General features: G+C 51.3%; 2 protein-coding genes across 5 annotated transcripts in view; one reads left to right on the top strand and one right to left on the bottom strand.

Moving 5' to 3' along the window:
* Window positions 1–216: 216 nt before the first annotated feature.
* Window positions 217–15,756, bottom strand: LOC133069197 (uncharacterized). Of its 4 annotated transcripts, XR_009695810.1 has the most exons (5): window positions 15,549–15,756; window positions 13,210–13,315; window positions 3,556–4,648; window positions 2,452–2,623; window positions 217–1,464 (listed from the first exon to the last, which is right to left on the bottom strand). XR_009695810.1 is itself a non-coding variant. In XM_061160463.1 (4 exons), exons 1-4 carry the CDS (start codon window positions 15,713–15,715, stop codon window positions 1,408–1,410), a joined length of 654 nt encoding a protein of 217 aa, XP_061016446.1. In that variant the 5' UTR covers window positions 15,716–15,756; the 3' UTR covers window positions 217–1,407. The 4 variants fall into 4 exon arrangements, 1 of the variants encoding a protein (XP_061016446.1); XR_009695809.1 differs by lacking the exon at window positions 13,210–13,315; XM_061160463.1 differs by lacking the exon at window positions 13,210–13,315 and having other exon boundaries at window positions 2,268–2,623; window positions 3,556–3,629.
* Window positions 15,757–15,915: 159 nt separating this feature from the next.
* Window positions 15,916–25,397, top strand: part of SPSB1 (splA/ryanodine receptor domain and SOCS box containing 1) — a 71,098-nt gene continuing 61,616 nt past the window's right edge. The window contains exon 1 of the mRNA XM_061160468.1: window positions 15,916–16,062. The gene's annotated coding sequence lies outside the window, so the exon portion shown is untranslated. The remainder of the gene's footprint in view (window positions 16,063–25,397) is intronic.

The raw sequence follows: 25,397 nt of genomic DNA, 5'->3' as shown, positions 1-25,397 counted from the left end.
GACCTTCCTCAGGGCTCCCCACCTGGTGGGCGAGAGCCTGGCCCGGCTCGGAGGTCAGGAAAGACTGCTGTGGGCCTCGGCTCAGCCCCTCCCGTGTGTGGGCCTCGGTTTCACGATCCACAAGCTGGGGAAACTGGAGCTGCCAGAACCCCAGAGGATGGTTCTTGTTGTGGTCCGTGCACGGGCTGGAAAAGAATTTCCAGACATGAGGCAGAATGAGAGGCGAGCAGAGTTTATTAGAGTGGGAGACGCTGTTAGCACAGCAGACTCGCTCAAGGGAGAGTCGAATCTTTTCACAGGCTAGTAGCCAAATTTTCAGAGCTTCAAGATAAAGAAATTCCTACTGGAATGGTGGCATTAGGTAATTAGTTAGGATGCTATAGGGTGGGTGGGTATTTTACCAAATGTGGGATCAGGGGACTGGCTGGTTTAGATCCGGAGGCTCACAGCAAAAGTTGCTATGGAGCTTGGTCAGTCCCAGAGATTTTTATCCTGTGACCTTGGTACAGGGCTTCACACCTGTGACCTTGGTATAGGGCACCACAGTTCTCTCTCGGGTCCTGGCAGCCCTGATGGGATGTGACTCCCAGGTCTCCCTCCCCAGGGGCCTACTGATGACCTGGAAGCCCCTGGAAAGTGCAGAGTCTTCGAGAATGTGGCTGGGGAGGCCAACTTGCCAGCAAAGCTGCCCATCCAGCAGTCAGTCCTTCCTCCTGTACTTGCCAACGTGCCCAGGCTTCAGCTCCACCTCCTGGGGATCACCCGGAACCTACAAGTCCCTAAGGGAAGACCGATCTTCTCTCTTGGGTCTTAGATGTAGTCTCTGTGTCCTTCCCAGCTGCCCTGGGGGACAGAGGGGACCTCCACACATGCACAGGGCTTCCCAGATGGCTCAGCGGTAAAAAATCCACCTGCCAATGCAGGAGATGCCAGTTCAATCCCTGGGTCAGGAAGATCCCCTGGAGTGAAAGTGAAAGCACCATAGCTTGTCAGGCTCCCCTGTCCGTGGAATTCTCCAGGCAAGAATATTGGAGTGGGTAACCATTCCTATCTCCCCTGGAGTAGCAAATGCCAACCCACTCCAGTATTCTTGCCTGGAACATTCCATGGACAGAGGAGCCTGGCAAGTTACAGTCCATGGGGTCGGAAGGCATTGGACATGATGGAGCACACACACGCTCCACACCGGCACATGCTACAGAGTCAGTGGGGAACATTCTTGCAACTGTCCCTTTCTGGCAGAGAGAAACCAGCGCAGGTTGACAATCCCGTATGTGGCTTCAGGCACCCGCAGCACAGTCTCTCAGATATGGCTTCCAGACAGAGCTCAGCTCGCTCTTGGTACACGCCAGCTGCCTGGGTGGTCTGGTATCAGAATGAAATCCAGAGGCCAGAAGGAGCCTGGGTTCAAGTTGCCACCAATTTCCGGCAAGTTCCTTCTGGAGCTTCAGGCAAACCTACTGGCTGAGTAGGAAAAAAACAGACCCTTCACTTGAAACCAGATGTTAGCATCTGTCCAGGAAGCCTGGAGTGCTGCAGTCCACGGGGTCGGACACGACTGAGCGACTGAACTGAACTGAACTGCACCAGCCCAGGAAGCGGGCTCCCCCCCTTTCCCCCCACTGCCTCCCCGCTCCAATCCTAACTTGCAGGCTGGGTCAGCCACCTCCCCGCCACACGGCAGACGAAGACCCTGTTCAGAGGAAGCAGCTTCTTAGCGGGCACCTAAAAATATTGACTTGGGTTTTTTTTCTTTAAATAGAAAGGAAATTCAGCTCACTCCACCCCAGTCCTCCTCCTGCTGGGTAGTGAGTGGGCACCCTGGAGACCTCACCCAGACTCAGCTTCCCTGACACTGAGCAGCTACAGCGGTCTGGGAGATGGAGCTAGGACAGGGTGGAGGACAGGGAGGGACTCGCCCACTCCTGAGGGCAGATTCCTGGGGCAGGGTGGGAGGGCCTGACTTTTAAAAAAAAATAAATTTATTTGACTGCGCCATGTCTGTTTCTTTCAGCATGCAGTATCTTTCGTTGCAGCATTCGAACCCCGAGTTGTGTCATGTGGGATCTAGTTCCCTGATCAAGGATGGAACCCACACCTCCTGAAATGGGAGCATGGGGTTCTTAGCCACTGGACCATCAGGAAAGTCACAGACCCAATGTCCAAAGCACCATAAGTCTGGAGGCCCTGGGCATCTCTGTGACCTAGAAATCACAGGATGAAGGCATAAATGACCCCTGATGCCCCGGGACACCTGGCTTACTGACCTGGTCTCCTCTAGATCTTCTAGGCACCTGGCGGCCGGGCAGGAGCTCTCCCTCTGGCTCAGACCCCGGGGCTCTGTGCTCTGCCTGGGCCTGACAGCCCTGCTCCCATGTCTCAGTGGCCGGCTCAGGTGGGTCCTCAGAACATGGGGAAGAGCTGTCCCAGGGCCCCCTCCAGGCGGGATACCTGTCTTGATTCGGAGCCACCGTGGAACACTCCAGAGAGATGCTTACGCTCATCAAGAGATGCTTGACCGTCTCCAAGAGAGGAGTGAAGGGAGAACCGTGTGTGGAGTATGGTCCCCAGGTCAGAGCACAGATAGGTCTGGATGAACACAGGAAGCTGGCCAGCGGGGTACCTTGGGGAGAGGAGATGGGGGATCCCTTTGTACTGTTTGAAGCTCCTTTTTTGGACTTGATTTGTATTTTAATCAAAATAGTGCATGCAAATAGTTTTTAACATTTCAGAGTAAAGTAAAACAAGTAAAGCAAAATTCCCCAGCAATTTCCTGTCCCACCCCTCCCTACGCCCAGTTGCTATACCCAAGAGGTGGCTACTTACAATTCTTTTTTAGCTATTTCTTCTGATATTCACAGCTGTATTTCTCAACAGCTTGTTTATTTTTTCACTATGACATCATCCAAATGTAAGAAACCATATCGAATAACAGATAAGATGCTGACTTTTGAGCCAGATTACTTGGGTTCAAATCTAGACTCTGCCACTTACTAGTAGAACAAGAACGAATAAGTTATTTATCTCATCATGCCTCAGATTTCTTATTATAATGTGGGATAGTAATACCTGCCCCATGGGGCTCATGTAAGGAGTGAATAATTTACACATGTACTTTGGGCCTGGCATGAAATAATCTCTCAATAACTGTTGGTCATCAACATCATTTATTATTATCATCCTTTCATGAGAGTTGAGAATCCACACTCTCTCCTTCCAACTTCATAATATAGTTACATCATTATGTTTTTATTTTTTTTAATTTTTGGCTGTGCTGGGTCTTCACGGCAGCACTCAGGCTTTATTTGCGGCACTTAGGAGCTTCTCTCTAGTTGTGGCATTTGGGCTTCTCTACTTGCAGCACAAGCACACGGGCTCGAAAGTTGTGGTGCACAGACTTCCTTGCTCTGCGTCATGTGGGGTCTTAGTTCCCCGATCAGAGATCCAACCCAAGTCCTCTGCATTGCTAAGTAGATTCTTAACCACTGGATCACCAGGGGAGTCCCCACCATTCTGATTAAATAAACATTTACTGTATTTATTGTAAGGACTTACCTGGTGGCTCCACGGTAAGGAATCTGCCTGCAATGCAGGAGACCGGAGTTTGACCCCTGGGTTGTGAAGATCCCCTGGAGAAGGAAATGGCAACCCACTCAGTGTTCTTGCCTGGAGAATCCTATGGACAGAGGAGCCTGGTGGGCTACACAGTCCTTGGAGTCACAAAGAATCTGACATGACTGGGTGACTAAACACACATACATACACATACATCTAAATATGATTTATAGCCGAGCCACACGGTATACTATGATTAAATTTCCTTTCTGGTGTGTGTTTTGCTATGTTTTTCCTGTAGTTAATTATTGCCTTGTCTTTTAATTTTCTATCACTAATTCTTCCCTCAAATCCCTGAGAAAACTGTGACTCCCCTCTCAACACAGGCATCCACCAGTTCCACTTCTGGAGCCTTGCGGCCTCCAGCTCCAACCCTGCATGGTTACTCCCCGAGCGAGGGTCCAACATGGGCAAGGGCCGTGAGAATGAATACCCAGATCCTGGCTTCTAAATCTTCCTCTCCAGCAAAAGGAATCAGGGCTCCTTGGGGAAATCGCTGTAGCAGGGCAGGCATAAAATGAGCCTGGAACATCTCACTCTGTAGGAAAGGACAAGCAGTAAAGGTGACACGTGATCTGAAATGGGTCTTTCTGCTCTGAAGGCCTTTATTGGACGACTGGACGTAGGGTCTGAGGATTAGATATGTTCACATCCCAAAGCGAGGCTCCTGATTTGAAGGGATGCGTTGTGCTTAGGTAGAGGAGTAGCCTTGTTTTGGGGGGCATTGAGGGATCATGTCAGAACGCTCAAGTGATTCAAGAATTTTTCATTATTATTATTAATTTTATTATTTTTGTTGGGCTGGGTCTTCAATGCTGCTTTCTCTTCAAGGGCTTTCTCTAGTTGCAGCAAATGGGAGCTACTCTCCAGTTGTGGAACACAGGCTTCAGTAGTCGCAGCATGTGGGCTCAGTCGTGGCGCATGGGATTACAGCGCATGCTGCTGTTGCCCTGCAACATGTGGAATCTTCCCAGACCAGGGATTAAACCCGTGTCCCCTTGGTTGGCAGGCAGATTCTTATCCACTGTACCACCTGGGAAGTCCAAGGGAAAAAAAGATTCTTTACATTGTTCTTGCAACTTTCCTGTGAGCTTCAGGTCATTGAAAAACAACAGCAAAATTATTAGTAAAGGTAGAGAGTTGTTAGGGAAGTGGTCATGTCTTCTCTTTGCTATAGCAGCCCACAGATGATGGAGATGCTGCTGGTCTGGGTCCCTTCGTGAGGAGGAGGCAGGACTTCCCTATAGTGAGATGAACTTGGAGTGTGGATGATAAGTCAAGACTCTGAGCTCTGGGGAACTGGTACCATCATAATCTCACCTATCCTGACCAGCTTGGAGGCTCTGCTCAAATATCTGCCATCCTTGGCTCCCCTTCACCTTTGAAAGTGAGGCTTAGAAAGCTGATGGAGGGACTTAACCCGACAGTCCAGTGGTTGGGAATCCGCCTGCCAGTGCAGGGTACATGGGTTCGACCCCAGTCCAAAGAGATTCCACATGCCTTGGGGCAACTAAGCCCTTTCTCCACAACTACTGAGCCCGTGCTCTAGAGCCCGAATACCACAATGCAACAAGAGAAGCCACCACTGCAATGAGAGGCCCGAGTAGGGGGATGGGAGGGTGGGGGTGGTGCTTATCCACGGGTGGAGTGCACTTGTTTGTTGAGGCCCTCAAGTGTGTGAATCTATAGGTCTTTACTCTTGGACGATTTAGTTTTTCCCCAGAAGATCCCTCGGGTTTCTTGTCTTTGGGGGAAAAGCTTGGTCGCCAGTGCCCTGGGAGCTGGTGAAAGAAGCAGGGTTTCCACTGTTACCAAATCAAGCTTGAGTTCACTCACCCACTCACAGTAAAGCCAGTTTACTGCCCCTAGGTTGTGGTGAAGGACAGTTCAGTGTTTACTGCAGGCACCAAGCAAGAAGTCTAGGCAGCTGGTGTATAAAAGGCCTGAACTCCCCAAAAGCTTTCAGGGAAAGGTTTTTTTTTTTTTTTTTTTTAAAGACAGGCTGAGACTTCCCTGGTGGCACAGTGGATGAGAATCTGCCTGCCAATGAAGGGGTCACGACTTTGGTCCCTGGTCCGGAAAGATTCCACATGCCTCGGAGCAGCTAAGCTGCGCACCCTAGAGCCTATGCTCCACCACGAGAGAAGCCATGGCAATGAGAAGCCTGCGCACTGTGGTGAAGACTAGCTCCCACTTGCCACAACTAGAGAAAGCTAGAGCAAAGCAATGAAGACCCAGAAAAAGATAGGGGAGGGGAGGGGGGTTGTGATCAGTTTGTGGACATTCTTCTGATTGGTTGTGATTGGTGAGTGGTGAGGTAAGTGGGAGTCAGCATCATTAACCTTCTGGTTCCAGCCAGCCTGGAGTCTGTATGCTTATGGGCCGGATACAGTTATCTTCCACCTGCTGTGGGTTTCATGTGCTTAGCTACGCAGTCCTGTCCAATTCTTTGCCAACCTTAGGACTGTAGCCCTCCAGGCTCCTCTGTCCATGGGATTTTTCAGGCAAGAATACAGGAATGGGTTGCCATTTCCTCCGCCAGGGGATCTTCCTAGCTCAGGGATCGAAGCCGAGTCTTCTGGGTCTCCTGCATTGCAGGTGGATTGTTTACCTGCTGAGCCATCGGGGAGGGCTTCCCTGGTGTCACAGGTGGTAAAGAATTTGCCTGCAGTGCGGGAGACCTGGGTTTGATCCTTGTGTTGGGAAGATCCCCTGGAGAAGGGAATGGCTTCCCACTCCAGTATTCTTGCCTGGAGAATTTCATGGACCGAGGAGCCTGGCAGGCTACAGTCCATGGGGTCATAAAGAGTTGGACACGACTGAGCGACTTTCACTTTCCATTGGGAAAGGTCACGGTGGGGGTTTTGGTATCTGCAAATAGCTCAAAGTTTTAGCTCAGTTCAGTTCAGTCACTCAGTCATGTCCGACTTTTTGCGACACCATGTAATGCAGCACACCAGGCCTCCCTGTCCATCACCAACTACCAGAGTTTACTCAAACTCATGTCCATTGAGTTGGTGATGCCAGCCAACCATCTCATCCTCTGTCATCCTCTTCTCATCCCGCCTTCGATCTTTCCCAGCATCAGGGTCTTTTCAAATGAGTCAGTGATTTGCATCAGGTGGCCAAAGTATTGGAGTTTCAGCTTCAGCATCAGTCCTAATGAATATTCAGGACTGATTTCCTTTAAGTTGGACTGGTTGGATCTCCTTGCTGTCCAAGGGACTCTCAAGAGTCTTCTCCATTCTGTGCAACTGAACCACAGTTCAAAAGCATCAGTTCTTCAGCGCTCAACTTTCTTTATAGTCCAACTCTCACATCCACACATGACCACTGGAAAAACCATAGCTTTGACTAGACGGACCTTTGTTGGCAAAGTAATGTCTCTACTTTTTAATATGCTGTCTAGGTTGGACATAACTTTTCTTCCAGGCAGCAAGCATCTTTTAATTTCATGGCTGCAGTCACCATCTGTAGTGATTTTGGAGCCCCCCAAAATAAAGTGTGTCACTGTTTCCACTGTTTCCCCATCTATTTGCCATGAAATGATGGGACCAGATGCCATGATCTTAGTTTTCTGAATGTTGAGTTTTAAGCCAACTTTTTCACTCTCCTCTTTCACTTTCATCAAGGCTCCTTGGTTCTTCTTCACTTTCTGCCATAAGGGTGGTGTCATTTGCATATCTGAGGTTATTGATATTTCTCTCGGCAATCTTGATTCCAGCTTGTGCTTCATCCAGTCCAGCATTTCTCATGATGTACTCTGTATATAAGTTAAATACGCAGGGTGACAATATGCTCCTTTCCTGATCTGGAACCAGTCTGTTGTTCCATGTCCACTTCTAATGGTTGCTTCTTGGCCTCCATATGATTTCTCAGGAGGCAGGTCAGGTGGTCTGGTATTCCCATCTCTTTAAGTATTTTCCACAGTTTGTTGTGATCCACACAAAGGCTTTGGCATAGTCAATAAAGCAGAAGTAGATGTTCTGGAACTCTCTTGCTTTTTTGACTTTAAAGAACATGGCTAAGCATATTATCTGTAGTCCTTGGGGAGCAACTAAAGGTCCCTGGCTTTGTTTAATGGCTAAACTATGATTATTTTGCCTTGCTTGATTGTTTTCCTCCAGTCTGATTCCCACTCAGCAGTGGAAGTGATATATGCAAAATGTGTATCAGAATAATTAACGTGCTCACAAGGCTCTAGGCAGTCTGCCTTCTACCTGTCCCTTCAGTCCGCATGAATGCCCCCTCCCCCATCTCTCCTGGCTCCTCCAACTCCCTGCTGCAGCTCCTCCAAGTGTCAAGCTCCCACCTGCGTGAAGCATCATCCCAGGGCCTCTCTGCCTGGATTTTCCTTCCTTGCCTGCTAGTCATCCCCTGCCTCTCCTCCAGCTCCCAGCTCTCATCCTATCCGACCCGATTCTGTCTTCCCATAGCATGCTTTCCCATGTACCCCTTCCTCTGTAGACTTGCCGCAGGAGTTATTTTCATTCTTCCTTTACTCGGAGCTCAGCACACTGTAGGCTCTTGTATCAGTAGGCTGTTGCTGCGTAACAAACCACCCTAAAACACAGTGGCTTCCAGCCACAAATCATTTCTTCTCACTCACATTTCTACAGGATGGCTGGGGGCCAGTTGGTACCCCCAGGCTTGACTGGGTGACTTTGCTTTGGAACCTAGGGCTCCCTGATGTGGCTCAGAGCTCTATGCGTTCATCCCAAGGACAAAGGGGTAGCAGAGACCCTTGAGAAGCTCTTCTGATGGTCACAGAGGTGCTAAGAAGTAGAGCCCAGTGGTGCAAGCTCATTTCAGTCTCTGAATCACACACTGCTCACATCCCATTGGCCTAAGCAAGTCTGAGCTCCAGGTCACAGGGGTGGGGAAGGACCATCTCCAGTGGCTGGGTAGAGGACAATAAATATTTCTCTCCAGCAGTTTTCAATCAGCATTTGCTTGAGCAAGATCAAACATATGGGAATAAACAGATGCACAATTCCAGGAGGGTCCTGCATGCTTTGCAAGTTTGACAGGCCCGGTGCTGGCCTTCAGGAAAGTGTCTGGGAGATTTAATGCAAAGGTCAACATTAAGATCCCATGAAGAACACAGAGATGCCCATCCAATTTCATCATGGCCACAGAGGGAAATCCTGGGGGTGGACTCTCTCCTCACTTTCCTAATCACTCTAGTGATTTCTCCTTTCATTACACCGACCCTGTAGATGCCCCACAGCCCACAGCCGGCCAGCCCTGGGTCCACTGCCTGAGAGAGCGTGCTGCCCCATCGACCACACCCAGCAGTGCCCGCTCCTCTCAGTGACAGACTGCGTGTTCCCATGTCTGGAAGTTAGCTCTCAGACCCCATTCCCAGGGTCAGGCAGGAGGCTGACTGAAGCTTCCCTGCTCAGCCTGGAACCTCGGCTGGGCAGCCTTCTCTACTCGCAGAATCCTCCTCCACGATCATACTATAGGTTTGGATACAATTCTTTCTCTGTTTTAAAGTCTATTTGTTTAGTTTCGGCTGTGCTGGGCCTCTGTTGCTGCACAGTTTTTCGCTAGTTGCAGTGATCAGGGTCTACTCTTGTGGAGCACGGGCTCTTGGGCACGCAGGCTTCAGTAGTTTCAGCTCGTGGGCTCTAGAGCACAGGCTCAATGGTTGTGGCGTGTGTGATGCCTAGTTTTAGGTGCTCCATGGCACATGGGCATCCTCCCAGACCAGGGATTGAACCTGTGGCTCCTGCAATGGGAGGGAGATTCTTCACCACTGAGCCACCAGGGAAGCCCCTTTATACCTTAATTCTTTCTTCTTCCAACCTGATCTCTCCTGGAGAGACATATCCAGGACATCGCCAGTGAGGAAACAGAACTAGCATCACCAATTCCCAGCCAGAAAGTGCCAATTCCCTGCACAGAAAGGCTTTGTGCAGAAAAGTGAAAGGACTGGTGCTGTAAGCTCTTGGAGGCATTTTGCCAGCAGTGAGGCAGAATGGGAGCTGATTCATCTCATTCTCCAAGCTGGTCTCTTGTGGAATCAATGCTAAACCTTAGAAGCTCACAGCACAGAAGGAGAGCTCACTCCCAACTCCCACTAAAATGCTTGCTTAATGAGTGTGGTGGTAGAGCCTCCAGCTGGAAGAATGGGCATCCTGAGATGAGCATGGAATAGAGAGGTCAAACCTGAGTCTGGACTCATTTTCAAGGGGTCGACCAAACACAGCAAACTGCTGTGGGGGAACAGGCAAGAAATATGAGTCCCTGACTATCAGAGGTCTCTGCTTTGTCATTTGGGATGATGGGTGACCTTTTTAGAACCTTCTCATAGAGTTTTAAAAATGTATATATTTGTTTGGTTGTACCAAGTCTTAGTTGGAGCACGTGAGCTCTTAACTGTGGCATGCGAACTCTTAGTTGTATCATCTGGGATCTAGTTCCCTGACCAGGGATCAAACCTGGGCCCTCTGAATTGGGAGCACGGAGTCTTAGCCACAGGACCACCAGGGAAGTTCCATATATAGAGTCTTAATGGTTGAACTGAGTCCACTTGAATACACGTTTGTTCCTAAAGAAAAACAGTCCACAGAGCAAATTTATATAAAATGACTCTTTATTATCACTTTTTACTCTCTGAAATGATCTCATTTACTGTTTCTTTTCTGTCTCTCCCCCTCCCATGGAAATTCTCTGAGGTCAGGAGCCTGGTCTATTTTGTTTACTACTGTCTCTCCAGCCTGCAGAATAGTGCTGTTCAATACTTATTCATTCAGTTCTTCAATATTTAGTAAAATAATAAATACTTGGAGAGGTGCTTCACTTGTATTGGCATTTGACTATAATATTGAAGATGTTCCCATGGGGGAAAAATACACTGAAAGACTATTGAAAATGTCCAGTGGAGAGTCAAGATAGGCATCAAGGTCTCAGCCAGCTCACTTCTAGGCACTAAAAGTGTTTTCAAAGAACTTTACAACAATTATTCTGACAAATCCAAGGTCATCTATTCATTTCTTCTCAAGGTCATAGGAACTCTCCTCAAGCCTGGTTGCTACCCAATATCTGATTTAAAGTAGCTGAGGACTTCCCTGGTGGTTCAGTGGTTAAGGCTCCATGCTTCCAATGCAGGGGGCACAGGTTCAATTTCTGGTCAGAGAACTAGTATCCCACATGCCACATGATGCAGCTAAAAAATTAAAAAAAACAAAAACAAACTAATATGCTGAAACTTTGCTCAACATCACCCCCTTGTTCTGATGACCAGCAGTGTCTGATAGAGCTACACTGCAATATCACACTCTGCCAGCAGGTGTCACTGTCTGCTAATTATGTGATCCCGGAGTGAACCGCGCACCCCACCCCCTGCAAAAGAGTTAAGAGAGTATGTCTACTAAGTCCAAGGTGGCACAGTGGTAAAGAATCCACTTGCCAATGCAGGAGACATGGGAGACTTGGGTTTGATTTCTGATCAGGAAGATCCCCTAGAGTAGGAAATGGCAACCCACTCCTGTATTCTCCCAGGAAATACTATGAGCAGAGCAGGGCAGGCTACATTTCACGGGGTCAGAGAGTTGGACATGACTGACTGAGCATGCACGCACTAACTCATGAATGCTCTAAGATCAAAGTTCTGAAAGGTAAGGTCTACTCCAGTTTCACTTCATGACATAAGTATATCTCGTATTAAGAATGCAGAATGGGTATAAATTTGAAAAATATGTTTCAGTTCTTTTTGTTCTGGTGGATCTTGTCACATATTTGTGTTGTTGATTTCATGCTTTTCTAGAAAACTTATTTTTCTTATTGTCAATAACAGTATCTCAGACTCACTTTGTTGTACAGCATCAAATAACACAACACTGAAAAACAGTTATACTCCAATAATAAAATAAAGTAATAATATCTAAAATGGGCTTATTATCTTGACATTCCTCAAAACTTTCTGCATTTCAGTTTAACACAATACCTTGCACATGTTGTGCTTAATTAATAGTTGTGGCATGACTGCTACCCTTTCCCCACCACCAAATTCTGGGAAACATGCAGAGCGATTCAATAGATGAGAAACTGGGTCCTAGAAAGATTAGATAACTTGCCCAAGGTTACACAGCTGGTGAATGACAGTGCCGTGCTGGAAGATTCTTGAGACTACAAGATCAAACCAGTTAGTCCTAAAGGAAATCAACCCTGAGTATTCATTGGAAGGACTGATGCTGAAGTTGAAGCTCCAATACTTTGGTCACCTGATGGGAAGAGTCGACTCCCTGGAAAAGACCCTGGCTGGGAAAGATTGAGGGCAGGAGGAGGAGGGGGTATCAGAGGATGAGGTGGTTAGATAGCATCACCAACTCAATGGCATGAGTTTGAGCAAACTCCAGGATATAGTGAAGGACAGAGAAGCCTGGTGAGTTGCAATCCATGGGGTTGCAAAGAGTCAGACATGACTTAGCTAATGAGCAACAGCAACCAAGATTACACAGCTAGTGAATGGCAGCTGGGGTTTGCATTACTTGTCTAATACCAATCTCTTGTCCATTTTCTTCAACCAGCAAAAGGGACTCAGAGACAATGGGAGCCCTGAGGCGGTGGGAGCATGAGAAGGCAGCAGAAGTCTGCTCTAAAGGCTTGCAATGTGTCTGAGACAGCTCTGGACAGACCCTTTATCATCAGACAGCAGCTGAGGGACTTCTTTGGTGGTCCAGTGGTTAAGACTCCAAGCTTCCCCTGCAAGGGGCATGGGTTTGATCCCTGGTCAGGGAACTAAGATCCGGCATGCTGTGTGGTGTGGCCACAAAAGACAAAAAGAGGGGGGAGGGGCTGCGTGGGACGCAAAAAAAAAAAAAAAAGACAAAAAGAAAAAGCAGCTGACAGCTAATTTGTTATCTAACAATTTCTCCCTATAATTTTCCTGAAACAGATTAGAGAAGGGAGCAAACTGTGCTTCTGCAAGTGATAAAATCTAAGTGGAGGTGGAGGTGCAGTTGTGGGGGGAGATGACACCACCAGAAGCCCAGAACCATGCCCCCTCCCTACTCAACCCCATGGAATGACAGATAAGTGGTTTAAGACTTGAGTCAGTCTTCAAATTCCTGGATGGTATTTATCTGCTGATGTCACAATATATAACAACCCTGATACTGGGAAGGCCAAGAGAGAAGGGGGCGGGAGAAGATGAGATGGTTAGATGGCATCACCGACTCAATGGACATGAATTTGAGCAAGTTCTGGGAGATAGTGGAGGACAGGGAAGCCTGGCGTGCTGCAGTCCAGGGGGCTCACAAAGAGTTGGATACAACTTAGGGACTGAACAACATTTATCTTTTTAACAAAACAATACTGTTCGTGCTGATAGGATGAGTATACACCCCTTTCATACAATCTGGACTCCACTATTGCTCAACACTGTTCCGGGTCACTGGGGGATGACCAGCTTCCCAGCATCGATCGGCCTACCTGCCCACGTCCTGGAGAAGAGGAAGGCTCACTCCCCAGGGATTCCTCTGGGAAATTTAGGTCAGCGCGATCTTATTACCCAACTGGATCAGAGCTGATACGTGAAGATTCATGCAGAAGGAAGGGGGGGTGGGAGTGCTGAGGCTGTCTTACCTGGAACAGTCTGTTTCAGGGTCCTCACATCAAAGGTGGGGTCTCAGGTCCCAGATGGATGGACTGCCACTTGAATTATACCTTGGTCTGCCTCAGTCTAAATTTCCTAAAGGAAATCAACCCTGGATATTCATTGGAAGGGCTGATGCTGAAGCTGAAGCTCCAATACTTTGCCCACCTGATGCAAAGAGCCCACTCATTGGAAAAGACTCTGATGCTGGGGAAGATTGAAGGCGTGGGTGGTGGGGGGTGGGCAACAGAGGATGAGATGGTTGGATGGCATCACTGACTCAATGGACATGAGTTTGAGCAAACTCCAGGAGATGGTGAAGGACAGAGAAGCCTGGTGTGCTGCAGTCCATGGGGCCGCAGAGTCCGACACGACTTAATGACTGAATAACAACAACAAAGTTGAACTCCAAGCTCTGCTACCACGAGGCCTTTCACCAGATACTCCTGCTGATGCCGGAATCTTGGCCTCTGGGCAGTGGTGCCGAATTGAATCTCTGAAACAGAGTTTTGGCTGACAGAAAAGAATACCCTTATTGCTTTGCCAGGCAAAGGAGGCCTCTGTGGGCTCCTGTCTTGGAAAACTATGTGTCTCAACACTGGAGGATTTGATGAGGAGTTTTATAATAGTACAAGGGTGGGGTTGCTGGTAAGACTAGGCTGCGTGCAGGGCCTGCAGTCCTTTAATCTGGTCTCAGGTGATCTTTATTTTTAAATTTTTTGGCCACACAGTCAGGCATGTGGGATCTTAGTTTCCCGACCAAGGATTGAACCCAAGTCCCCTATAGTGAAACAGAGGAGTCTTTTTTTTTTTTTTTAATTTTTTTTTTAAACAGAGGAGTCTTAACCCCTGGACTACCAGGGAAGTCCATCAGGTAATCTTTCTGATGAACTTTGGTTTCTTCAGTCTGGCCTCAATTGGTCTCCCGAGGCATGGAGAATGCTGACATCTTCCCTTTGTTGGGTTTCAATTCTATGTACTTAGTCGTGTCCGACTCTTTGCGGCCCCATGGACTGCAGCCCACCAGGCTCCTCTGTCCATGGAATTTTCAAGGCAAAATACTGGAGTGAGTTGCCACTTCCTACTCCAGAGGATCTTCCCCAGCCAGGGATGGAACCTGAGTCTGTTGTGTCTCCTGCGTTGGCAGGCAGATTCTTTACCACTCATGTCCCATCAAGGGCTTCTGTTAAGTGTGTCCCTTGAGGCAGAATGAGGACCCTACCCCAAGGCTGTTTCTTGGTTGTTCCTCCCTTGACTCTACATAGCCCCTCTTCTCGGATATGCAACTGCTTGAAACAGCCCTTTAGAACTCAGGGGTAGGTGCTGGAGGCTGAACGGAAAGGCTCCCTGTGCCCAGGAACCCCTACAGGGTTCACTGCCTGATCTCTACAGTCAATGTAACAGTTCCACCCTTATAGTTATGGTAAAGATGAAATTACTATGGAACCACATTCTTCTTAACAGCTTCTCCAATGTGAATCTTCCGTGCCCTTCAGTGAACACTACACACTATTGTGGGTGAAGAATGTAAAGAGATTTGGTCTTTAAAAAGTTCTCTTTAAAATCTTCCCAGTTCTAGAGTGCAAGTGACTGCTCTGTTGAGGGGAGTGGAGGAAAACTCCTTTGGTGGCTTGGAGCCAGCTGACACTTTTACACGGACAAGTCTTGGTGGGGTGGGGGTGGTGGGTACCCACCTGGCACTCTTTCATTCACTCAACAAACATTCATGGGAAACCACCAGCTGTATGCTCAAGGCCATCAAGAAGCTGGTGATGCCCTGGTACTGGCCCCCCCTGGGTCTGGGAATACCAAGACACCTTCCCTGGGCCCACCTAGAGGGAAAATGCCTTAGTGGGGGGTGGGCTCCAGCAGGACCAGCAGTCCTTGGATTATCTGCTGGCCAATGAACTGCTCTCCTGTGCCCTAGAATTACAGAATTTTTAGTTTCTGGTAATTTGAGACGAGGGTTTCCTAGGTGGCTCAGCGGAAAAGAATCCACATGCAGTGCAATAGAAGTGGGTTCGATCCCTGGGTGGGAAGATCTCCAGGAGAAGGAAATGACGACCCACTCCAGTATTCTTGCCTGGAAAATCCCATGGACACAGGAGCCTGGTGGGTTACAGCCCAGGGGGTTGCAAAGAGCCGGACAGGACTGAGCGACTAAACAACAAGCAAAGCCTTGCTGCCAGGGTTATTGAAATAACCCTGACCCTCCCAAGAGACCAAAAAAATTATTATTAGTAAGCCCCCGCCCGCCCCCTCTCCCCCCGCGCCCACGCTGGCCCAGCACCGCTGCAGCCCTCCGGGTGTTGCAACCAAGGCCTCTTACCCAGCGGAGGCTGCCCAGAGTTTCCCAAAGACGCCTCCGGAGGGACCACAGCTTCGGCGCCGCCCGGAGCGCCCCGATGGCCTCCGGGTGGGGCGATGGCGCAGGCAGAGGAGGGGGGCGGCGGCTGCAGAGGCTGTGGAACGACCGCCGGGCACGTGACACACCATCCGCCCCGCGCCCCAGCCTCGGGCCCAGCAGCGCACTGCGCCCCCCGCGCGGCCGCCTGAACCCCAGCCGGGGGCGGGGCGAGGCAAGAAGAAGAGGGGCGGGGCGGGGCGGGGCGGGACGGGGGCGGGCCGGCCCCGCCCCTAGCGCGTTCCTTTTTCACTTTAAAGCCTTCGGTTGCATTTTCTTCTTTGCACAGAAGTCGCGCTCGGGCATCCTGCGCGCTCGCAGCAGGCACCAGGCTCCAGCGCTGGCGCCGGGGCCGCGGGGAGGAGGCGACTTCGCTCCCTGCGGCGGGAAGCCTCCTCGGCTCCGGAGAGCGGGCGGCGGCGGCAGCCTCCCCGGAGCGGTAGGCAGGGCCGGGCGCGGGGACTGGGTGGGTGGGGGTCCCGGTCGGGCGCGCGCTGGGATCGCAGCACCTGGGGACCCGGGCGCGGGGCTGGGGTGGGGTCCCGCCTGGAGACCCGGTACGGGTACGTGGGGAGCCCTTTTCTCGGCGCGGGTCCCGGGAGAGGGGCCCGGGGCGCCGCCCAGCGCTGCTGCAGCTGCTGCCCGTGCAGGCGCGGGCAGGTCGCACGGCCCCGGGCCCCACCTGCGGGGACGAGACGGGGCGGGAGTCCAGGCGGCCCCGGAGACCGTCGGACCCGGGATTGAGCCTTGGCGGCTGCAGACCTAAGAAGAAGCCCGGGACGCGCGGCGGCCCCCGGCGACTTCTAGGTGCCCGGACGCCGGGGGTGGCCTCGGGACCATCCCTGCGGCGGAGGCGGGGGCGCCGACCTGCCCCTTCCGCTCAGGGGTAGCGCGACCCCGCTCCACGGAGTTACTTTCGCTTTTCCCTCCCGCGGGGACCGAGATCCGCAGTGCGGCCCAACTAGCACCCTTGGGGGTCCCCAGCTCCGCCGGCGGCGCCTCCCCCGGGGAGCCCGCCGGGCGACACCCCTGGCGGCGCCGCCCTCCCCGCCGCCCCGGAGCCGCCGCGGCTGCTTGAGCAACCAGGGGAGAGCCGAGAGTTCTGTCGGGAAATCGATTAAAACAGAAAATACAGAGCAGCCCGTGTCAGTCGGTGGTAGCTGTCCTGTTCAAGTTCAAGGCAGAGGCTCCCGGCAATGCTAACGGCCCCGCGGGGCGATGGCTTGGTATGCCGGGGAGGGATGGCGAATTGTGTGTGTGAGTATAGTGTGTGCTGAGTATGTGTCTGTGTGAGAGTGTGTCTTTGTGAGCCTGTGTGTGTGCGTGAATAAATGTATGAATGTGCATGTGTGATGTGTTTGTGTGTGCGTGTGTGTCTTTGTGCGAGTTAGTGTGCACCTCTGAGTGTGTGTGTGGTGAGTGTGTCTCTGTGAATGTGTGTGTGTGCATGTGTCTGTGTGTCTGCACCTCTGAGTGCGTGTGTGTCCGTGTGGCATGAGTGTGTGTGTGTGTGTGTGTGTGTGTGTGTGTGTGTGCCATCCATGGTAACCTGGCAGCGGGGATCGCTGGCTCCTGGATCCGCTTAACTTGCCTTTTCCTGCTTGGTTCTCAAAACAGGGCTGCCATGAACCAGGGTACAGGGGAGGAGGGCAGGGTGCCTGGTACCAGCTGAGGAGGGTGCAGGCTCCTCCCTCCCGCTCTCTTTTTCTCTGAAAATGAACTGAACAGTTCGGGGGTGAGTTGGCAGGGGCCGCTTCCTGAGTGAGTAATATTTAATTAAATGCTCCAGCCAGTAGCATCAGAAACTGGTCATGAGTTGAGTTTTAACAGGTGTTGATTGTAAAAAAGCATCTCTGGTGACTAAAGCCTGGTGTCCTTGAAAGAATTCTCTCCTGGGTAGAACATTTAGGGGGGGGCAGACCTGGAATCCTGGTTTGGGTGTGAGGACAGAAAGCAAGCGAGGGGGCGGGGCTGTCCCTCCCTTTTCTGATGAACCCGTTCCTGACACCACCCCCTCCCCAGTGGCTCCCCCACTGAGGAATCACAGAGCTGGGGAAGCCGTGTCTTATTAATACTTATGGGGTATCCATCTGGGCCCACCCTTCCTTTCCTGGCAGAGGCCCAGAGAGGGTGGCTGGCTTACCCAAACTGCACAGCCAGAGCTTGTGGACCAAATCTCCGGAGCCCTAACTGTTGCTGGTTAGTTACTGTCATTGGTTACTGTCGCTAGTGCTGAGATCATGGGCCAGGCACTTCGTGTCTCCCCAGATGTCAAGTGATGGGCTGGATTGGATCATTTCAGTTTTCTTGTTCTCTTACTGCTTTGTCTTCTGCAGAATGTGCTTTACCCAGTAGATGGAGAGAGAGAGAGAGATGGGGTGGCATGGCCTAATGCAATAATAACTCTACAAACTTCCTTTCCTTTCCCAGTCTGGCTCCAACTAGGGAAGCAGAGACAGTAAAAACAGAGGCACATTGACCGCAGTGGCTCTGACAGTCACGAGCAGGGCAGGCCTGGCGTCAGAGAGGTCAGGGCTTTAGGGAGAATCAGTGGGTTCTGGGGCTTATTAGGATGGAGTAGTTCTGCCTGGGGTCCCCGATGCTGTCACTTTGGAGCTGGGAGAGACTGCTTTCATTGGGCTGCTCCAGCAAGTCTGAAACCACCCTTCATTGGGCTCCCTTGGGTTGCCTGGTAAAACTCTGACATGCCCCTGGGGAATCATCTTCCTTTGAAGCAGGGGAGGGTGTTAGGTGTCCAGCTGGTGGAGGCCCACACTGCCTGCTGCTTTGCTGAGAAGGATGGATGCGTGTTCCCTCAGGGCCGTACCTTCTCCCACCTTGCCTCTCCTCCTGGGTGAGCAGAGACTTGCCTGCCTTGTATTTTCACATTCAGTAAAACCTCTGATTCATACAGTTCGCGAGCTGTGCTCACGAGCTTAGTCTGGGAATTTTGCAACAATTCCTCCCAAGAGCTAGGTTCTGGCTGTTGTTCATGATCGATTTATCTTTGTTCCTGAAAAGTTTGAGAATGAGCTTCTTAATCAGGACAGAAGCACAGGGCATGCCTCGGTCCACCTAGGGATGCATAATCTCATCCTTCCTCCACAGGCCTGACCGATGAAATTCAGACTTAAAAGGACCTTTATTTTGGACTTTCAGCCGAGTGCTCTCCTATATCTCGGTTATCTGATAGACCCTCCACCCCAATCTAAGAGTAAAAATTCTGCTCCAGTAGGTGCCAGGCGCTGTGCCAGGATGCTAAGTGCTTTATGGGTGAGATCTTGTCTGATGCTGATGGTGGTAAGAATAAGAATAATAAAGAGAAATAATGTTATAGCACTGCTACTAGGCTCTGATCTGAGTCCTTGACGCATTAACCCTTGTCTTTTTCCTAAGAACTCAGGGCAGCAAGTGAGTTCTTTCGCCGTCCACATGGCTTGGCCAAGGTTAAGGATTTTGGCACCTAAGCCCTTAATCAGTACAGCCTCCCACCTCCATCGCCTTAGCCTTTTCTTAAGGAAGCATGTGTTAATTTTTAAATAAAAAATTGTTATGATTATGGAAAATTTAAAACATATACCAAAATTGAGAGAAATATAAGGTTCCCTCACCAGCTTCAAGTGTCAGCATGCACACACATGAATGTATATGCATGCATGCACACCCGCCCCCACCCACACATAAATACCTGTCACACACACACACTGTTCCTGGCTTGTGTGTGGCTTGGATGCTTAGTTGTGTCTGACTCTTTGGGACCACATGGACTGTAACCCACCAGGCTCCTCTGTCCATGGGATTCTTCAGGCAAGAATATTGGAGTGGGTTGCCATTTCCTCCTCCTGGGGATCTTCCTGACCAAGGGTTTGAACCGGTATCTCTTGCATCTTCTGCATTGGCAGCAAATTCTTTACCACTGTGCTACCTGGGAAGCCCTTCCTGGCTTGTTGGGAAGCAAATCTTAGACGTAATTTCAGGTCACCTGTAAGTTGTTCCTAAGAAGCTGTTAGGAAGCATTAAGTGTCCAAGGGGCTTCCCAGGTGGCGCTAGTGGTAAAGAATCCACCTGCCAATGCAGAAAACATAAAAGACGTGAGTTCGATCTCTGGGTCGGGAAGATCCCCTGGAGGAGGGCATGGCAACCCACTCCAGTATTCTTGCCTGGACAGTCCCATGGACAGAGGAGCATGGCAGGCAACGGTCCACAGAGTCACAGAGTCAGACACGACTGAAGTGACTTCATGCACGTAAATGTCTAAGATGTGGGCTTTGGAGGGTGAGCTGGGGTAAAGGTACTTTTCCAGACTTGGAGCTGAGGGTCTTTCCTGGCTGGGCCAAGGGGAGGGTGGCTCCTAGAGGGGCATCTGTCCTGTTGCCAGCCCCACCCCCGCAACCCCAAAAATGTTTGGGAAGCTTCCTGCTGTTTTGTGTTTTAAAAGTTCTGTTCCTTGCCCAACATAATGAAAAAATGTGTCTGCTGGTTGGGAGACATAGCACACAGGCTCCCTGGGCCTCCCTTGGAGGATCTGCCAAGGCACAACCCTGGCTGCGCCCCCCCCCGCCCCCAACCGAGGCTGGGCCTGGGCAAGGCAGGCCTGGGCTCTCAGGCAGGGCTGGACAGCAGGAATGTGGAAGTGGTTGATCCACAAGTGCTGCGCCAGACCTAAGCCTGATCTTAACCGTCTTGAATTCCCCCTGTGGGTGATGGTGGGCATGGGAGCCTCGGCCGCCCTCGGGGTACCTCTGGAGGAGTGAAGGGGGTGGTGGGTCATGCGGTCCCAAGGCTGTGGGCGTGTGGGATGTCAATACCACACTTGAGTAGGAATCTAGGATCAACCTGGTGACATGGTCTTGACAGGTGCCCCAGCTGTGAACAGCCCTCGCTGGACAAGCTGCTTGTGGTCACAGACAGCTGCCGGCTCTGCCCTCGGGACATCTGGTTGTTCAAAATGTTGCCTTGGGTTCCGTCACATCTGTTTCCTGCCGGGCGGATGGCAGTGACCACATTTTCAGGGTGAAATTGGCAGGTTTGGTGACTTGTTGGGCGTAGGGCATGAAGAAGTGGGGAGAGTTGCAGGTGTCTGTTGAGAGGTCAGAGTGACCTTTTAGGTGACCCTTTAGGGAGGGCTGGGGGCTAAGGAGACGTGGGCATACCTTAAGCCTGTTCCAGGTGGAGATGGTCTCTGCAGATAAGTCCAGATGGCAGGTAGGCCTAGGGCTCAAGAGAGAGGTCTGGGCTGGAGACAGAAACTTTGGAACCTTCTTTTAAAGCAGGTTAGTGCCATCCCACAAGAGAGTGTTTGGCATGAGATGAGGCGTGCCTGGGGCATGGAACCCTTATTCCCAGCATTTCAGCTAGAACTGGGGAAGAGACCCGGGCACTAGGATCCTCAGCCTAGTGTTCCCGCCTGGCCTGTGTGTCCTGGGAGAGTCCACCCCGACAAAGAGGGTGTGTGCTGGGGTCTCCATGGTTGGCACCTGAGTGCCCAGAGTCCATCTGGAAAGACTCCTCTTGGCTTAAGGGTTTGATTCTTCTCTCTCTCTTTTCTTATTCATGGTAAAATAAACATAACATCAAAATTATGTCTTAACCATCTTTACAAAATTATTTTATTTTTGGCTGCACCGGGTCTTTGTTGCTGCCCGAGGGCCTTCTCTTGTTGCAGCAAACGGGGGCTGCTCTCTGGTTGCGGTGCATGGGGCGTTTCATTGCCCTGGCTTCTCTTGTTGTAGAGCGGAGGCTCCAGGTACACAGGCTTCAGTAGTTGTAGCCCGTGGGCTCAGTAGTTGTGGCACACAGGCATAGTTGCCCCGTGGCATGTGGAATCCTCCCGGACCAGGGATCGAACTCATATCCCCCGCGTTGGCAGGTGAACTCCCATCCACTGTATCACCAGGGAAGTCCACATCTTAACCATTTATAAGTGTACAGTTCGGTGGTATTAAGTATTTCACTTTGTTCTACCACCATCACCCCCTCCATCTCCAGAACTCTTTTCATCTTGTAAAATTAAAACTCTATCCCCATTAAGCTCTAACTCCCCACCTCCCCTCTCCAGCCCCTGGCAACCACCATTCTACCTTCTGTCTCTGTGAATTAGACCACTCCAGGCCCATTAGATAACCGAAATCACATGGGATTGTCCTGCTGTGACCGGCTTACTTTTCCCAGCATGATGTCTTCAGGGTTCATTTGTGCTGTAGCCCATGTCAGAATCTCCTTCCTTTTAGGGCTGAATAACATTCCATTGTATGCATGGACCACATCTTGCTTATCCATTCATTCGGGGTTGGACACTTGGTCTCCGCTTTTTCATTGCTCTCCCTAAGAGTTACAGGCTCCCAGGAAGGGGCCCTCATCGTGGGCCTTCGGGGTCCCTGTGGGGATGCCGAGGAGGGGGGCTCTGATGGTGGGCTCCCCGATGTGACTGGCCCAGCCTCACAGCTTGCTGTGCCCTCCAGCTGGTCAGAGGTGGATGAGGCTGCTCCTGGGGTCATGCGGGGACCTGGGAGCCAGGGTCACAGCCAGCAGGGAGGGGCCCCAGGACTCAGGCTTCACTTGGCCGAGAGCTCCCAGACCTGCTGTTCAGGCGGGAGAAGCGGCCCCTCCAGCCCCATCCAGCCTCTCGTTCCCAGGGCAACACACACCTGGCTTCCACTCCCTCACTCCCCGGGCATTGGCAGGTCTTTCCAGCAGCTCCCGGAGGTCCCCGTGCTAACTGCCCAGGCTCTCCAGGACCTTCTAGTTCACGTCCACTCACCATCCTGCTGCTTTAGCGCTATGGCCCCCTCTCCGCTTAGAGAGCACTCTCCCCCACCCCCTTCCACCCGGACCACTGCTGCCGCCTCTTGGCCCTTGCTACCTTGTCTCCCCAACAGACCCCTCGCACCCCCACCCACACCCCCTCCTCACATCTCTCTTGGGCCACCCACTTCCTCATGCCAGCCCCCCTCGCCCCCTCCCAGCTTCAGTCACCCGCATCTGAATCCTGCTGACTGCTCCCACCCCTTGGACTCTTGTCATAGGACCTGACCACCAAGTTTTCTTTTTTTTTTTTTCTGACCACCAAGTTTTCAGTTCACAGATCGGCATCTTCCCCCACGGCTCCGTGGACCATCAAGGACTCCAAAACAAGCCTCTTCTTGTGTGCTGTTATTGACCCACTCGTGTTCATTCTTTCATCCAAATTTTTATTGAGCCCCTGCTGTGTGTGGCCAGTCTGCTGGGGCTGAGAATTCAAAGGATGGAGTTGAGGGGGGTTCCTGGCTCTCCGGGTCCTGTCTGTTGAGTGGGAGATGCAGGCTTGTCTTCCTGATGACCTTACCCTGGGGCGTAGAGGGATACTGAGAGAGAGAAGGTCATCGCGAGGCAAGTGGGCCTTTCAGGTGGAAGGATGGCAGGTGTGGAAGGTGCGTGTGGGCCAGTGTGTGGCTGGAGTGGGGCTGAATGAGGGCAGAGAGGATGGAGAACACCAGGGGATGAGTCTGCGGGGAGAGGGGCAGGGATATTAGGGAACACTCCCACAGGGAGGAGGGAACACTGGGGGATGCTCCCATGGGGAGGGGATGACACTGGAGGGTGCTTCCATGGGGAGGGGGGACTTTGGGGGCTGCTCCCACGGGGAGGGCCGGAGCCCAGTGGATGCACTTGGAGGGTGTGCTCTCGTGTGGACTCTTCAAGGCAGTGACTGTTTCGGGGCAATGACTGGTTCCGTCGGCTGTCTCCACCTTCTTGGCCATGAGTCCCCACAGCAGGGTGGCTGAGTCTTGGGCCTCCATCATGGTGGGGTACATGCTGCTTCTTACTCCAGTTTGCTCATTACATCTTCACTAGGCAGCTTTGACTGTGGAGAGCCCTCTGGGTACCGCAGAACTGGTGTGTGAGGCAGGGGAGAACCCGTCTTCCTGGGGTATGCCTCTTACCCTCCCGCCCAGATGCAGGAGGGAGTGTGGGGGATGTGGGCATAGGTGGGCAGGCAGGTTGGGCTTGGGGATGCTTGAATGCCAAGCTGAACAGTTTGGATGTGATGGAGTCACTATTGTAGGAAGAAGAACCACACACAGGAGATCAGGAGGAGAAGGGGCAGCGTAAAGGCAGGTACAGTGCTGGGCTCAGAGCACGGTCACCCACAGCCCCTTATTGGAGGTTGGCTTGTCCGGATGCTCTCCCAGGGGCTGTGTGTGGCCACACACACAGTGGCTCCATCTTCATATTGTCAGTGAGGCCTGTAGAATAAGTAGGTGCTGCCCCATTTTACAGATGAGGAAACTGAGACCAGTTCAGGGCTGCTGGGAGCTAGGAGCTGAACTGTGCAGCCTGGCTCCTGGGTCTACACACTTAAATACCACGCTCTGCCACAGAGAAGGGGAACAGCAGAAACGAGTGAGCTGAGAGACAGGCTAGAGGGCCACATGTCACCTGTGGCCTAGTATTGACCAGTGGGGGCTGAGAGGAATCAGCAGTGGCCCTAGGTTTGAGGAGGAATGATGCCCACCACACACACACACACACACACACACACACACACACGCACGCATGCACACACGCATGAAAATGGGGTTGGTAGTTCTCACTCCAGGATATCTCCATATGCTCTGTGATACTAGCTGATTATACTTTTCTTTTGTTAATCGAGCTGAGGTCCATAAGACACAAAACTAGCCATTTAAATTTCTTTTTTTTTTGTCCGTACCATACAGGATGTTGAATCTTAGTTCCTCGGCCAGGGATCAAAACTGCACCCGCTGCAATGGAAATGTGGAGTCCTAACCACTGGACCACCAGGGAAGCCCTCCAGATTACCCGTTCTAAAATGGGCAGTTCAGTAGCAATCAGTACATTCACAGTATTATGCAACCAGCTTCCTCTAGTTCCAGAACGTTTTCCCTCCAAAGAGAAAGCTTGTACCCATTGAGCAGTCCCTTCCCATGTCCCTCCCCCAGCCTCTGACAAGCAGTCTGAGTCCTGTCTCTATGGATTTGCCCATTCCGGATATTTCCTATACTTGGAACCATCCACTCTGGGGCCTTTTGTGTCCGACTTCTGGCTAATTATGTGGGGCACAGCAGATTGAAGTGTTTCCTAGAAGGAAGTTGGATTTCCTCTCCTGACTCGCTTGGGGGTCACTCAAAGGTGGAAACAAGAGCTTGTCTAAAACATCCACCTGGAAAAGGCAGGAAACTGCAGACACCTGCCTTTGGCTCCTTTTCCATCACCACTGACAACCCAGACACAGTTCCCTTGCAGTCAGCGGACTTCTTCATTGTTCTTAATTTTTTTCCAGTGATCTTTTAAAAGTGAGCACCTGAAATCTCAGCTCCCTTTTTAAAGCCCTTCAACAGCCACCGTCATTCCTAGGGTGAATTTCCAGAGTCGTGACACTCAGGGCATGACCTGGTCTCGAGTTCACTTTGTGAGCCCCTCCCGCCCCGCTCCTTCCATCTCAAGCAGCAGTGTCGCCTGTATCTTTTGTGGACCAGCTCTGAGGCTGAGGGTGGTGGTTCTCTGGGGTGGGAACTTTTTCCAGGATTGATCTCTGATAGCATTGCAGTTTGGTGCCACTTTCAAATCCTGTTGACCCGTCTGGGAGCAGAGCTTCAGTTTCAGCCAGGCACTTTCTCTTCCCCTTTCCTCCTAGTTTTCTGAGACCTGACTGTCTTTGTCTCATCTGCGGTGTAACCGAGAGCTTCCTGCCCTGCTCTGGGGCAGTGATGCCCTGACCAGCGTCCATGGGCAGTGGGATCATCTTCTCTGTGTCCACCCTTGACTCAGTCA

Source organism: Dama dama, chromosome 14 (genome assembly GCF_033118175.1).
Source record: "Dama dama isolate Ldn47 chromosome 14, ASM3311817v1, whole genome shotgun sequence".
Lineage (NCBI taxonomy): Eukaryota > Metazoa > Chordata > Mammalia > Artiodactyla > Cervidae > Dama > Dama dama.
Note: the sequence above shows the minus strand (reverse complement) of the source record. Positions and strands in the feature narration are given on the sequence as shown.